Here is a 16,473-nt window from a genome sequence, read left to right on the forward strand (position 1 = left end):
TCCCCACTAGCTGTGGCTGGGGTCCCCACTAGCTGTGGCTGGGGTCCCCACTTGCTGTTGCTGGGGTCCCCACTAGCTGTGGCTGGGGTCCCCACTTGCTGTACTCTGGCTAAGGTGGGTCTCTTCACCTGACGGGCTGCCCTCGATAACCTGCGTGGGGGGGGGGACGTCTGGGGGAGCGCGGGCCGAGGGCAGCTTTTGTTCATTCGGTCTCTGGTCATTTTCGCTTATAATTATTGGGTCATTTTGTTGATTAATTATTTGGTTACGTGATTCTACAAGTTGACAGCACGTGATCATTGACCTTTATTTCTAAACTATTTTGTCTGTTTACATCCATTGTGTTTATTACACCGACCTAAACACGATAGTCGTACATGTTTATTTAACAACAAAAATAGTTTAGACCAGAATTGGGTGATGCTGAAATAGCGATTTGGATTTCTTACACAAATATCATCTTATCTATAAATGTAACTGCTGTTTTACCAGTCTTAGGATTTGTGGGGCAGCAATTATTAATATCTACCGTAGTTAATAAACAATGACCTAAAACTTGACAAAAAACATGAACGATCGTCGGGTCAATAAAAACTTGACAAATAAAACTATAGTGATCTCCCCTAAACTTTCTCGAATATTCATATAGGCCTAGTAGCCGTCGGAACCCGTTACACGTGAATTATAGGCTTATATATTTTTAATGTTATATGTATTTGGAAAAAAATAACTTATTAAATAGTTATTGGTCAAAACGTGATGAGATATTAGTGACAAAGCAAAGAGATAACTAAATAGTTAAAAATCGGACACATTTAAAATAACAAAGGCAACCAATACTTATTAGAAAACCCAAATTATATACATTGTTAGTCAACACAACACCATGCACATACTGATCAAGGGACTTCAATGATTCCGTTAAAAACCCGGCTGTTCGATGATATTTATGTGGTTTTTAGCGCAATTTCCATTCTGGAGAATAGCGTTTATTAACCCGTCATTTCTGGATGTATGAATGTATGAATGAATGGATGGATGGATGGATGGATGGATGGATGTGTGTCCGCAGCTTTAAGTCGTATCTCCTCCTCAACGAAGCAATATCGATGACTAGTTCCAAAAGCAATTATGTTAAGCAAGTTACGAGAATGAACATAGGCCATAAAAATTCCGGGTTTCTTTCATGGATTTCCCGGAAAAGCCAAAAAACCTCGGAAAAAAGCAGTTTTTGGCCCATATCTCGGCAACCAGACCACTTAGCGACTTGAAACATGTACCAATCGATTCCTGTCATAATTTAGAACAATATTGCCGAAGAAAGTTTTCAAACATATCCTTTCGTTCGGTCACAAAAAAATTTTGAATTAATTAAAATTTGGACCGAATTAGTAGGCATTTTATGCAACCACACCACACGCGCCATCACGTTCAATAGCTGCGCCATCACGTTCAATGGCTGCAACGTCACGTTCGGTAGCTGGGCGCGCAATGGTTTTTAGTCATGTTACTCTATTGTAAATAAAACATGTAAAATACTGAAAAAAAAATTAATAAAAAACGGTTTAATAACTAACCAATGGTTTTACTAACCCTGCTCTTGATTTACGCTACGACAGAGCTATTTTTAGATAGCACAAGGAAATTGCGCTAAAATTGTCATTAGACTTTTTTTAATTACTTGTTTAAAGTAATTTGTATTTATTTTAACCAAGAAAATTGTAAACATTTCATAGCGTACGTCTTGATAAGTTGATCCATAGATCTAAATCAAATTTGAATGAAGTAGTTCATTTTTTCATATTCTAAAATTGGAAGATGACGCCATTAGTTTAAACATGTGTCATTGACGTCATTGTTTATGGCGTTATTGTCACGACAATAAACACTTTTCCGGCTGCATAATTAAAAATTTATTTCTACATTCGAATATGCCTTTATTTTTATTTTCCTGCTTTAATTAAAATTTAGTTAATACATTTATAACATCTACCATATTTTATTTTCAAAAAACACCCATATCTTTAAGTTCTCCATATATCGCTGTAAACACTGATCACATCGCCTAAAAATAATGTGGAGAGAGAGAGAGAGAGAAGTGCGTACATGGGCTTTTATATATTAGGATACCACTACTGGGGATGGCAACTCGGGATATAGACAATATTTTTAATCCATTTTTAATTACTTAAACTTTTAAAAATAGAATAGAATCTCGTTCCAAAAAAGAATTGAGCACCAAGTGAACTCCAAACCATATATGTATAATAGTGCGGAATATTAGTACTCTATAAATTCATATGCGTTTTTTTTTGTGGAGAAATCGGATATAGCGTAAATTGCTACTTCCGGTAAACGGAAATTACTTAAAATTTGACAGAAGGCAGAAAATTAGATCTTTTACTTATCCCCACCCTGTCAATTACCCCAAGGTAATTCCACCCTCCCCCCCCCCCCCCCTAAGCCTAACCCAAAACTCCAACGTATAACGTTGCTTTTGTTGCTGATTTTTAATTTTAAAAATAACAAGCATTAATAATTAATTATTAATAAATTTATAATTAAAGTTTAACAAACCAGATTTAAAACATCATAATCTAAAATACATTTACGAATCTAGATCTAAACTAAAATAAAATAAACGACACGAAGGGACCGGGCAAGCTCATGTGATCACCTATTTGATGGTGTTATTTTACTGATTATTGGCATTAATGCAAACACATCTATAATCAACACGTTAATGAATTTTAAGAAACGAATTAGGATGACAATGATCACTTATGAAAATTACTAAAACGTACTCTTGAATAAATGATATTTATATGTATTAAATGTCATTTATAGGTATTAAATGTCATTTTATGAAGTTTAAATGTTATTTTAGAAAAGTTAAATGTTATTTTTTACAGATTCAATTATTTTTTACGTATGCATTGGTCGACCAACTTAATTCAAAACTCCGGTCTTGCCTAACTTAACAACTTGAGGCGCACGCAGGTGATGAGGTTAGGGGGAGTGGCAGGTCGATATATATATATATATATATATATATATATATATATATATATATATATATATATATATATATATATAGCCTATACGTTGTTTTTTATGTGGTGTGGGTGGGAGGTGGTGACACTATGAGGTACCGCACTGAGTGACAACCGACCTAGCGACGCCACTGTATAAATAAATAAACACACACACACTGGCTGTTATTGCTACAGTGTCAAATACATTCAAAAATAAGAAAACAAAGGAATGAAACACTAAACAATTTATTACACAAAACTAAATACACATAAAACATATACACAACACAAACAAAAACAAGAATCGCGTCATTTATTGTTTCGTCATTCTTGTAGAAAACAATTGTACACCATGGCACAGGGTATATTAATATTTAAAACAAGCGCAATATTGCAGGGGATATAATCACTCTCTTAATATATATAGATATATAGCCTACACATTTAATTGTAATTTACTTATTCAACTTGATCAATCATTTCTTTTTTTGTTTAATATATTAAATTATTACAGTTCTTTTAACAAATATATTTGTCCACAATCAGAATTAAATATGTTATTATCATAAATGCTAAATTATCAAAGCATGAAGAAAAGTTTGTAAAATCAGTCATAATATAAAAACGCGCAATATTCAAAACATTTCATTTAAAAAATTGTAATAGTTGAAACATTTTAAAGTACAGCTAACTTAGCTAAATCATCTCAACCAGTTAAATTTCCCTTGCATCTAATTATATTGTTAATTCGTTTATGTGGACGCCATCAGCACCTGTGTGAGTGTCCTGTGTGTGGGTCCTGTGTGTGGATCATGTGTGTGGGTCCTGTGTGTGGGTCTTGTGTGTGGGTCCTGTGTGTGGGTTATGTGTGTGGGTCCTGTGTGGGTCATGTGTGTGGGTCCTGTGTGTGGGTCCTGTGTGTGGACGACATCAGGTCCTGTGTGTGGGTCCTGTGTGTAGACGACATCAGGTCCTGTGTGTGGGTCCTGTGTGTGGGTCATGTGTGTGGGTCCTATGTGTGGTTCATGTGTGTGGGTCATGTGTGTGGGTCCTGTGTGTGGGTCCTGTGTGTGGGTCCTGTGTGTAGACGACATCAGGTCCTGTGTGTAGACGACATCAGGTCCTGTGTGTGGGTCCTGTGTGTGGGTCCTGTGTGTAGACGACATCAGGTCCTGTGTGTGGGTCATGTGTGTGGGTCCTGTGTGTGGGTCCTGTGTGTCGGTCTTGTGTGTGGGTCTTGTGTGTGGGTCCTGTGTGTGGGTCCTGTGTGTGGGTCCTGTGTGTGGGTCCTGTGTGTGGGTCCTGTGTGTGGACAGACCGTGTTAAAAGAAGGTTGGATAAGAAAAAAAATGTGAAAAACCTGAAGGTAAAATGTTTGCACGTCGCCCTGTGGGTTAACCCTGTGACTTGACTTGGTGCCCCAGGACATCTCAGCAAACAAACACGGACGTGCTAGAGGCTGGAGGCGACACACAACTTTTGGGCGACACACAACTTTTGGGCGACTCATAGCGTTTGGGCGACACACAGCGTTTGGGTGACACACAACTTTTGGGCGACACACAACTTTTGGGCGACTTTTGGGCGACACACAACTTTTGGGCGACACACAACTTTTGGGTGATACACAGCGTTTGGGTGACACACAACTTTTGGGCGACACACAACTTTTGGGCGACTTTTGGGCGACACACAGCTTTTGGGCGACACACAACTTTTGGGCGACACACAGCGTTTGGGCGACACACACCTTTTGGGCGACTTTTGGGCGACACACAACTTTTGGGCGACACACAATTTTGGGCGACACACAACTTTTGGGCGACACACACCTTTTGGGCGACTTTTGGGCGACACACAACTTTTGGGCGACACACAGCTTTTGGGAGACACACAACTTTTGGGCGACACACAACTTTTGGGCGACACAACTTTTGGGCGACTTTTGGGCGACACACAACTTTTGGGCGACACACAACTTTTGGGCGACACACAACTTTTGGGCGACACACAACTTTTGGGCGACACACAGCGTTTGGGCGACACACAACTTTTGGGCGACTTTTGGGCGACACACAACTTTTGGGCGACACACAGCGTTTGGGCGACACACAACTTTTGGGCGACTTTTGGGCGACACACAACTTTTGGGCGACACACAGCTTTTGGGAGACACACAACTTTTGGGAGACACACAACTTTTGGGCGACACACAACTTTTGGGCGACTTTTGGGCGACACACAGCGTTTGGGCGACATACACCTTTTGGGCGACTTTTGGGCGACACACAAGTTTTGGGCGACACACAGCTTTTGGGCGACTTTTGGGCGACACACAACTTTTGGGCGACACAACTTTTGGGCGACACACACCTTTTGGGCGACACACAGCGTTTGGGCGACACACACCTTTTGGGCGACACACAACTTTTGGGCGACACACAGCGTTTGGGCGACACACAACTTTTGGGCGACTTTTGGGCGACACACAACTTTTGGGCGACACACAACTTTTGGGCGACACACATCTTTTGGGCGACACACAACTTTTGGGCGACACACAGCGTTTGGGCGACACACAACTTTTGGGCGACTTTTGGGCGACACACAACTTTTGGGCGACACACATCTTTTGGGCGACACACAACTTTTGGGCGACACACAACTTTTGGGCGACACACAACTTTTGGGCGACACACAGCTTTTAAGCGACACACAGCGTTTGGGCGACACACAGGTTTAGGGCGACTTTTGGGCGACACAATTCTTGATGACACACACACATAAACGGAATGAGCTTCAACACACACAGAAGTCGAGACCCTAAAGCCAATCATAATCGAAATGTAAACAGTTTAGGAATATTTGCTCAAGTTTTAAAATGCAAACATCCGAAATGTATGAAATGTTACGCGCCAACTCCAGAATGTGTTTGTCTTGTATTTATAGACAACTGCCAAAGTTGATTTCACCAAACCAATGCAGAAACCATTTAGTTAACTTTAGCAGACGACCAAACCATTCAGCAGACGACCCGGTCTAATGTTATAAATTTGAGCTAAACTCATGTTCAAATTTGAGCTAAAGTCATGTTCAAATTTGAGCTAAAGTCATGTTCAAATTTGAGTTAAAATCATATTGAAATTTTAAAAAGCACGCAGGGCATAGTAGTATCAAATCGATAAACAAATTTTGATGAAAATTAAAAACAAATATGTCTGAGTTTTGGCAACTTAGTCAGTAGCTACCATAGTCAGTAGCTACCATAGTCAGTAGCTACCATAGTCAGTAGCTACCATAGTTAGTAGCTACCATAGTCAGTAGCTACCATAGTCAGCAGCTACCATAGTCAGCAGCTACCATAGTCAGCAGCTACCATAGTCAGCAGCTACCATAGTCAGCAGCTACCATAGTCAGCAGCTACCATAGTCAGTAGCTACCATAGTCAGTAGCTACCATAGTCAGTAGCTACCATAGTCAGTAGCTACCATAGTCAGTAGCTACCAGTGATCCTGTTTGTCCCATTACGTGTGTTCATTGAGTTCAATCTTAAACTCGTCAAATCTCACAGAAACCTAGATGTTGATGTACGCTCCTAAACAAATATGATGCCCTCTGCTGCCCTTCCACACATGATGCCCCCTGCTGCCCTTCCACACATGATGCCCCCTGCTGCCCTTCCACACATGATGCCCCCTGCTGCCCTTCCACACATGATGCCCCCTGCTGCCCTTCCACACATGATGCCCCCTGCTGCCCTTCCACACATGATGCCCCCTGCTGCCCTTCCACACATGATGCCCCCTGCTGCCCTTCCACACATGATGCCCCCTGCTGCCCTTCCACACATGATGCCCCATGCTGCCCTTCCACACATGAAGCCCCCTGCTGCCCTTCCCTCATCACCACCACACCTCCACAAACAGCTATCGACAGCAACCCAACTGGCTGCGAGACCGTAGCAGAACACCATACCTTGGTTGCCATGGCCGGGGATTTATCTCTGGCTTCTCTCACCCCCCCCCCACCCCCACCCCATTCAGTTGCTGGTGATATGATATGTTTCAACTTTAATGCTTCTGTTTGCCTCTTTGACAAACTAGGAGAGACTCGGTGAAATCTTTGACAAATCTATTGCCCCAATCATTGAGATCCGTGACATCTACAGCTTCTATCATTGAGGGCAGTGACATTAAATCTACTGCCTCTATCATTGAGGGCAGTGATATTAAATCTACTGCCTCTACCATTGAGGGCAGTGATATTAAATCTACTGCCTCTATCATTGAGGGCAGTGACATTAAATCTACTGCCTCTATCATTGAGGGCAGTGACATTAAATCTACTGCCTCTATCATTGAGGGCAGTGACATTAAATCTACTGCCTCTATCATTGAGGGCAGTGACATTAAATCTACTGCCTCTATCATTGAGGGCAGTGACATTAAATCTACTGCCTCTATCATTGAGGGCAGTGACATTAAATCTACTGCCTCTACCATTGAGGGCAGTGACATTAAATCTACTGCCTCTACCATTGAGGGCAGTGACATTAAATCTACTGCCTCTACCATTGAGGGCAGTGATATTAAAACTACTGTCTAAATGCATTTGTTTAAATCGTTGGATCGCTAAACTTCGTATCTGTGATATTTAAAGACAGTACCAGCAGAAGACGAGAGTATGATCCAACCCCAATGCGCGCTAACACGATAAAGCACCACGCCACTAACACGATAAAGCACCATGACGCTAACACGATAAAGCACCATGCCGCTAACTCGATAAAGCACCACGCCGCTAACACGATAAAGCACCACGCCACTAACTCAATAACGCACCATGACGCTAACACGATAAAGCACCACGCCGCTAACACGATAAAGCACCACGCCACTAACACGATAAAGCACTGCTAGGCAACCTATCGGCAAATAAAAGGGATAAAACTGAACCAAAAACATTCACACATGACCCAAAGCACAATGACAAGATAACTCCAAACAACAGGCGACAATTAACATAGGTCGACGCTAATGATCTACCATACAACAGCTAAATGCCCATCTCTACCAAATTGACTAACGTCTCCTTTATTTAAACTTTATGTATCCATTCCTCAGTGTATCTCTATTTTAGTTCACACCTTTTATCTAATCCCCCCTCCCCAATAGAGCCATCCGTAAATGTTTGCTAATATCTCTGTACCTCAGTATCTCTGTATCTCAGTATCTCTGTACCTCTGTATCTCTGTATCTCTGTACCTCTGTATCTTTGTATCCTTATATCTCTATATCTCTGTATCTCAGTATATATGTATCTTTGTATATCTGTACCTCTGTATCTGAATTATAGACATCGTGTATTGCTAGTTTAGTCCATCACTCAATGAATTATAGACATCGTGTATTGCTATTTGAATCCATCACTCAATGAATTATAGACATCGTGTATTGCTATTTGAGTCCATCACTCAATGAATTATAGACATCGTGTATTGCTATTTGAGTCCATCACTCAATGAATTATAGACATCGTGTATTGCTATTTGAATCCCTCACTCAATGAGTTATAGACATCGTGTATTGCTATTTGAATCCCTCACTCAATGAATTATAGACATCCTGTATTGCTAGTTTAGTCCATCACTCAATGAATTATAGACATCGTGTATTGCTATTTGAATCCCTCACTCAATGAATTATAGACATCGTGTATTGCTATTTGAATCCATCACTCAATCAAGCGAACAATAATTGTATCACTTTTTAAATGGATTTCTAAATTAATCAATGAAACATAAAAATAAATACATTACTGAATGGACGAATGAATGAATCAATCATTGAATGACCAAATTAATCATTTTTCCATTAGTAAATGACTGAATAGATGAATGAGCACCATCTTCCTCATGACTGAATCATTTGCTGACTAAATGAACACCATCTTCCTCATGACTGCATCATTCACTAAATGAGCACCATCTTCCTCATGACTGCATCATTCACTAAATGAGCACCATCTTCCTCATGACTGAATCATTCGCTGACTAAATGAGCAACATCTTCCTCATGACTGCATCATTCGCTGACTAAATGAGCACGATCTTCCTCATGACTGAATCATTCGCTGACTAAATGAACACCATCTTCCTCATGACTGCATCATTCACTAAATGAGCACCATCTTCCTCATGACTGAATCATTCGCTGACTAAATGAGCAACATCTTCCTCATGACTGAATCATTCGCTGACTAAATGAGCACGATCTTCCTCATGACTGAATCATTCGCTGACTAAATGAACACCATCTTCCTCATGACTGCATCATTCACTAAATGAGCACCATCTTCCTCATGACTGAATCATTCGCTGACTAAATGAGCAACATCTTCCTCAGACACAATGCTGGTTAGAGACGGTGGGCGAGCCATAGTGACGTCACTTCTTCTGCTACTGCTGCTCTCGATTGGAGAGGGGTGCGGCCCGGGGAGGGGGTCGGGGCGGCGGAAACGCCCACGGAAACTGACGCCCCTCGTCTTCAAGCAGCACGTGCCTAACGTCAGCGAAAACACCCTGGGCGCGAGCGGCCTGACGGACGGGCCAATCAAAAGATCGGACGCCAAGTTCAAGGACTTAGTCAGGAACAATAACCCTGACATTCTCTTCAAAGATGAGGAGGGGACAGGGGCGGATCGGATCATGTCTCAGGTGGGTGGACCCTAACATCACGTCATCCATCAACTTTCATCTTTTCTAACAGCTATTATCAACTTTCATCTTTGTAAACAGCTATTATCAACTTTCATCTTTGTAAACAGCTATTATCAACTTTCAACTTTTCTAACAGCTATTATCAACTTTCATCTTTGTAAACAGCTATTATCAACTTTCAACTTTTCTAACAGCTATTATCAACTTTCATCTTTGTAAACAGCTATTATCAACTTTCAACTTTTCTAACAGCTATTATCAACTTTCATCTTTGTAAACAGCTATTATCAACTTTCAATTTTTCTAACAGCTATTATCAACTTTCAATTTTTCTAACAGCTATTATCAACTTTCAATTTTTCTAACAGCTATTATCAACTTTCATCTTTTCAAATAGTTAATACCATCTTTCAGCTTGCATCTCGTCCCCTATAATTCAACAATTTTGTGACTACCATCTGGTCACAGTTTGTGTTGCTGTATGTGACGGTGGAAGTTTGTATTGCTGTATGTGACTCTACCGGTCCAATATATTCTGGTATTCGTGTAATTTACGTACATACAGCGAAGTTTAATTGAGAAATGTGTGAGGATTACTATGTAGGGCTGTGGGGGGGGGGGGGAGAGAATTGCTTTACTTACCAGTGTACACATGGATGTTAAACGTCATGAAGGTGCCTATACAGGTAGCCTTGTCTAGAATTAGCCTAGTCTACAGGTAGCCTTTTCTACAGGTATCCTAGTCTACTGGTAACCTTGTCTACAGATAGCCTAGTCTAAATGTAGCCTTGTCTACGGGTAGTCTAGTCTAAGATGTTTTCAGTTTTCGGTAAAGTTGGTATTTGCTGTTATTTTTACTTTCTCGTATTCGAAATATACAGGAAGCATTGTAATCGTGCAAAAAAAAATCGAGATTTTTACAAATCTTGACGCTTTACATCTCATTGAGTCGAAAAAAACATAGTTTTGCAATTTTGTCCTTATGTCTGTGTGTGTGTGTGTTTATGTTTCAATTCTATTCTATTTTTTAAAAAAAGAATTGCGCACCAAGTGAAGGCCAAACAATAGTGCGGAATATTATTAGTACTCTATAAATTTACATGCGTTTTTTTTTTTTTTTTTTTTTTTTTTTTTTTTTTTTTTTTTTTTTGAGAAATCGGAAATAGCGAAAACTACTACTTACGGTCAACGGAAATGACTCAAAATTTGACGGAAGGCAGAGAATTAGATCTTTCACTTACGTGTGAAATTTCATAAATCTATTGAAACAGCACGCAAACAGTTGAAAGTAGAATAAGTTCTATTTCCGGTTACCGAAAATCGTTGAAAAGTTTATACAAATTTATAGAATACTTACATGTGAAATTTCATCCACCTAGCTTAACGGTACTCAAGTTATCTTGTTCACAGACACATACACACAGACACATACACACACACACACACAGACATACGGACAGAACAGCAAAGCCCATGTTTTTCCGACTGGATTACGCATTGAACGCCGAACTTTTGAAAAATCTGCTTTATAATTTTTGCCCGATTAAAACAAGTCCCCTATCATCCGTATATGATGAAGTACCGAGGTGTAAAACTATGAAAACTGTCAAAATTTCATTTGATTTGTGTGCACGATTACAATACTTCCACTATACTCTGTATACGAGAAAGTAAAAATGGATTAAAAACCATATCCCGAGTGCTATCCCCCTTAGTGTTATATAAGAATATTCGAGAAAGTTTAGGGGAGATCACTCCCGGTTTATTTCAGTTCTCCAGTACTACAGTCAGTGTCAGATTGTCAGAGTTAGAGTTGTGATGTTGGTTAGAGTTGTGATGTTGGTTAGAGTTGGTTAGTGTTGTGATGTTGGTTAGAGTTGTGATGTTGGTTAGAGTTGGTTAGTGTTGTGATGTTGGTTAGAGTTGTGATGTTGGTTAGAGTTGTGATGTTGGTTAGAGTTGTGATGTTGGTTAGTGTTGTGATGTTGGTTAGAGTTGTGATGTTGGTTAGAGTTGTGATGTTGGTTAGAGTTGTGATGTTTGTTAGAGTTGTGATGTTGGTTAGAGCTGTGATGTTGGTTAGAGTTGTGATGTTGGTTAGAGTTGTGATGTTGGTTAGAGTTGTGATGTTGGTTAGTGTTGTGATGTTGGTTAGAGTTGTGATGTTGGTAAGAGTTGTGATGTTGGTTAGAGTTGGTTAGAGTTGTGATGTTGGTTAGAGTTGTAATGCTGGTTAGAGTTGTGATGTTGGTTAGAGTTGTGATGTTGGTTAGAGTTGGTTAGTGTTGTGGTGTTGGTTAGAGTTGTGATGTTGGTTAGAGTTGGTTAGTGTTGTGATGTTGGTTAGAGTTGTGATGTTGGTTAGAGTTGGTTAGTGTTGTAATGTTGGTTAGAGTTGTGATGTTGGTTAGAGTTGTAATGCTGGTTAGAGTTGTGATGTTGGTTAGAGTTGTGATGTTGGTTAGAGTTGGTTAGTGTTGTGATGTTGGTTAGAGTTGTGATGTTGGTTAGAGTTGTGATGTTGGTTAGAGTTGTGATGTTGGTTAGAGTTGTGATGTTGGTTAGAGTTGTGATGTTGGTTAGAGTTGGTTAGAGATGTGATGTTGGTTAGACCGCAGCAGACACTGTGAATGTGATTGTGTTGTTACAAATGTAACGACAGCCCAGTGTTGTGACAAATGTAACGACAGCCCAGTGTTGTGACAAATCTAACAACATTCCAGTGTTGTGACAAATCTAACAACAGCTCAGTGTTGTGACAAATGTAACGACAGCCCAGTGTTGTGACAAATGTAACGACAGCCCAGTGTTGTGACAAATGTAACGACAGCCCAGTGTTGTGACAAATGTAACGACAGCCCAGTGTTGTGACAAATGTAACGACAGCCCAGTGTTGTGACAAATCTAACAACATTCCAGTGTTGTGACAAATCTAACAACAGCTCAGTGTTGTGACAAATGTAACGACAGCCCAGTGTTGTGACAAATGTAACGACAGCCCAGTTTTGTGACAAATGTAACGACAGTCCAGTGTTGTGACAAATGTAACGACAGCCCAGTGTTGTGACAAATGTAACGACAGCCCAGTGTTGTGACAAATGTAACGACAGCCCAGTGTTGTGACAAATGTAACGACAGCCCAGTGTTGTGACAAATCTAACGACAGCCCAGTGTTGTGACAAATGTAACGACAGCCCAGTGTTGTGACAAATCTAACGACAGCCCAGTGTTGTGACAAATGTAACGACAGCCCAGTGTTGTGACAAATGTAACGACAGCCCAGTGTTGTGACAAATGTAACGACAGCCCAGTGTTGTGACAAATGTAAAGACAGCCCAGTGTTGTGACAAATGTAACGACAGCCCAGTGTTGTGACAAATGTAACGACAGCCCAGTGTTGTGACAAATGTAAAGACAGCCCAGTGTTGTGACAAATGTAACGACAGCCCAGTGTTGTGACAAATGTAACGACAGCCCAGTGTTGTGACAAATGTAACGACAGCCCAGTGTTGTGACAAATGTAAAGACAGCCCAGTGTTGTGACAAATGTAACGACAGCCCAGTGTTGTGACAAATGTAACGACAGCCCAGTGTTGTGACAAATGTAACGACAGCCCAGTGTTGTGACAAATGTAACGACAGCCCAGTGTTGTGACAAATGTAACGACAGCCCAGTGTTGTGACAAATGTAAAGACAGCCCAGTGTTGTGACAAATGTAACGACAGCCCAGTGTTGTGACAAATGTAACGACAGCCCAGTGTTGTGACAAATGTAACGACAGCCCAGTGTTGTGACAAATGTAAAGACAGCCCAGTGTTGTGACAAATGTAACGACAGCCCAGTGTTGTGACAAATGTAACGACAGCCCAGTGTTGTGACAAATGTAACGACAGCCCAGTGTTGTGACAAATGTAACGACAGCCCAGTGTTGTGACAAATGTAACGACAGCCCAGATTTCACGGGCGGTCCTTGGCTTCTGCTGGAGGTCTCTAAAGTCAACAGGAAAATCAATATCTCAAGCCCACTTCAGGCCTCGCACTCTCGCCTTATCGCGCTTGGTGATAAGCCTCAGTCTAACCAACGGTCTAACCATTGTATCTGTCTATTGGAACAGTCTAACCAACGGTCTAACCATTGTATCTGTCTATTGGAACAGTCTAACCAACGGTCTAACCATTGTATCTGTCTATTGGAACAGTCTAACCAACGGTCTAACCATTGTATCTGTCTATTGGAACAGTCTAACCAACAGTCTAACCATTGAAACTGTCTATTGGAACAGTCTAACCAACGGTCTAACCATTGTATCTGTCTATTGGAACAGTCTAACCAACGGTCTAACCATTGTATCTGTCTATTGGAACAGTCTAACCAACGGTCTAACCATTGTATCTGTCTACTAGAACGGTCTAACCATTGTATCTGTCTATTGGAACAGTCTAACCAACGGTCTAACCATTGTATCTGTCTATTTGAACAGTCTAACCAACAGTCTAACCATTGTATCTGTCTATTGGAACAGTCTAACCAACGGTCTAACCATTGTATCTGTCTATTGGAACAATCTAACCAACGGTCTAACCATTGTATCTGTCTATTGGAACAGTCTAACCAACGGTCTAACCATTGTATCTGTCTATTGGAACAGTCTAACCAACGGTCTAACCATTGTATCTGTCTACTGGAACGGTCTAACCATTGTATCTGTCTATTGGAAGTCTAACCAACGGTCTAACCATTGTATCTGTCTATTTGAACAGTCTAACCAACAGTCTAACCATTGTATCTGTCTATTGGAACAGTCTAACCAACGGTCTAACCATTGTATCTGTCTTTTGGAACAATCTAACCAACAGTCTAACCATTGTATCTGTCTACTGGAACGGTCTAACCAACGGTCTAACCATTGTATCTGTCTATTGGAACAGTCTAACCAACGGTCTAACCATTGTATCTGTCTATTGGAACAGTCTAACCAACGGTCTAACCATTGTATCTGTCTATTGGAACAGTCTAACCAACGGTCTAACCATTGTATCTGTCTATTGGAACAGTCTAACAACGGTCTAACCATTGTATCTGTCTATTGGAACAGTCTAACCAACGGTCTAACCATTGTATCTGTCTATTGGAACAGTCTAACCAACGGTCTAACCATTGTATCTGTCTATTGGAACAGTCTAACCAACGGTCTAACCATTGTATCTGTCTATTGGAACAATCTAACCAACGGTCTAACCATTGTATCTGTCTATTGGAACAGTCTAACCAACGGTCTAACCATTGTATCTGTCTATTGGAACAGTCTAACCAACGGTCTAACCATTGTGCTCCACCCTAATACTGCTCCACCATAAGACTGCTCCACCATAAGACTGCTCCACCATAAGACTGCTCCACCATAAGACTGCTCCACCATAAGACTGCTCCACCATAAGACTGCTCCACCATAAGACTGCTCCACCATAAGACTGCTCCACCATAAGACTGCCCCACCATAAGACTGCTCCACCATAAGACTGCTCCACCATAAGACTGCTCCACCATAAGACTGCTCCACCATAAGACTGCCCCACCATAAGACTGCTCCACCATAAGACTGCTCCTGCTCTACCATAAGACTGCTCCACCATAAGACTGCGCCACCATAAGACTGCTCCTGCTCTACCATAAGACTGCTCCACCATAAGACTGCTCCACCATAAGACTGCCCCACCATAAGACTGCTCCACCATAAGACTGCTCCACCATAAGACTGCTCCACCATAAGACTGCTCCACCATAAGACTGCTCCACCATAAGACTGCGCCACCATAAGACTGCTCCACCATAAGACTGCGCCACCATAAGACTGCTCCACCATAAGACTGCCCCACCATAAGACTGCCCCACCATAAGACTGCTCCACCATAAGACTGCTCCTGCTCCACCATAAGACTGCCCCACCATAAGACTGCTCCACCATAAGACTGCGCCACCATAAGACTGCTCCACCATAAGACTGCTCCACCATAAGACTGCTCCACCATAAGACTGCTCCACCATAAGACTGCTCCTGCTCCACCATCAGACTGCTCCACCATAAGACTGCTCCACCATAAGACTGCGCCACCATAAGACTGCTCCTGCTCCACCATAAGACTGCTCCACCAAAAGACTGCTCCACCATAAGACTGCTCCACCATAAGACTGCGCCACCATAAGACTGCTCCTGCTCCACCATAAGACTGCCCCACCATAAGACTGCTCCACCATAAGACTGCGCCACCATAAGACTGCTCCTGCTCCACCATAAGACTGCTCCACCATAAGACTGCTCCACCATAAGACTGCTCCACCATAAGACTGCTCCACCATAAGACTGCCCCACCATAAGACTGCTCCACCATAAGACTGCTCCACCATAAGACTGCTCCACCATAAGACTGCTCCACCATAAGACTGCTCCACCATAAGACTGCTCCACCATAAGACTGCTCCACCATAAGACTGCCCCACCATAAGACTGCTCCACCATAAGACTGCGCCACCATAAGACTGCTCCTGCTCCACCATAAGACTGCTCCACCATAAGACTGCTCCACCATAAGACTGCCCCACCATAAGACTGCTCCTGCTCCACCATAAGACTGCTCCACCATAAGACTGCTCCACCATAAGACTGCTCCACCATAAGACTGCTCCACCATACGGTCTCCACTATTCCACTATTTACGAT

General features: G+C 41.6%; 3 protein-coding genes across 4 annotated transcripts in view; 2 read left to right on the top strand and 1 right to left on the bottom strand.

Annotated features, from left to right (window-relative positions):
* The window catches only part of LOC131937091 (skin secretory protein xP2-like), a 10,825-nt gene extending 10,604 nt beyond the window's left edge, over positions 1 to 221 (bottom strand). Inside the window, exon 1 of the mRNA XM_059294284.1 lies at positions 1 to 221. This exon is cut by the window's left edge and continues 59 nt beyond it. Within this exon, the coding sequence (XP_059150267.1) occupies positions 1 to 221 (221 nt within the window).
* Positions 1 to 16,473, top strand: part of LOC131937150 (sonic hedgehog protein) — an 89,151-nt gene that overhangs the window by 22,295 nt on the left and 50,383 nt on the right. For both annotated transcript variants that reach the window (XM_059294346.1, XM_059294345.1), the window contains exon 2: positions 9,440 to 9,750. In XM_059294346.1, coding sequence (XP_059150329.1) covers positions 9,445 to 9,750 — 306 coding nt within the window. In that variant the 5' untranslated portion in view covers positions 9,440 to 9,444. The remainder of the gene's footprint in view (positions 1 to 9,439; positions 9,751 to 16,473) is intronic.
* LOC131937092 (uncharacterized protein DKFZp434B061-like) lies at positions 6,641 to 7,640 on the top strand. Its single transcript, XM_059294285.1, has 2 exons — positions 6,641 to 6,993; positions 7,139 to 7,640. The coding sequence occupies exons 1-2, from the start codon at positions 6,641 to 6,643 to the stop codon at positions 7,638 to 7,640; spliced, it is 855 nt and encodes a 284-aa protein (XP_059150268.1).

This window comes from Physella acuta, unplaced genomic scaffold (assembly GCF_028476545.2).
Source record: "Physella acuta isolate Inbredline_101_S28 unplaced genomic scaffold, ASM2847654v3 ptg000200l, whole genome shotgun sequence".
NCBI classification, from domain to species: Eukaryota; Metazoa; Mollusca; class Gastropoda; family Physidae; genus Physella; species Physella acuta.

Bases quoted from the DNA above. Each gene is read 5' to 3' on its own strand.
- LOC131937092 (XM_059294285.1), top strand. From the start codon at position 6,641: ATGATGCCCTCTGCTGCCCTTCCACACATGATGCCCCCTGCTGCCCTT. The intron at 6,994-7,138 runs GTAGCAGAACAC...TTGACAAACTAG, and splicing joins ACCCAACTGGCTGCGAGACC to GAGAGACTCGGTGAAATCTT.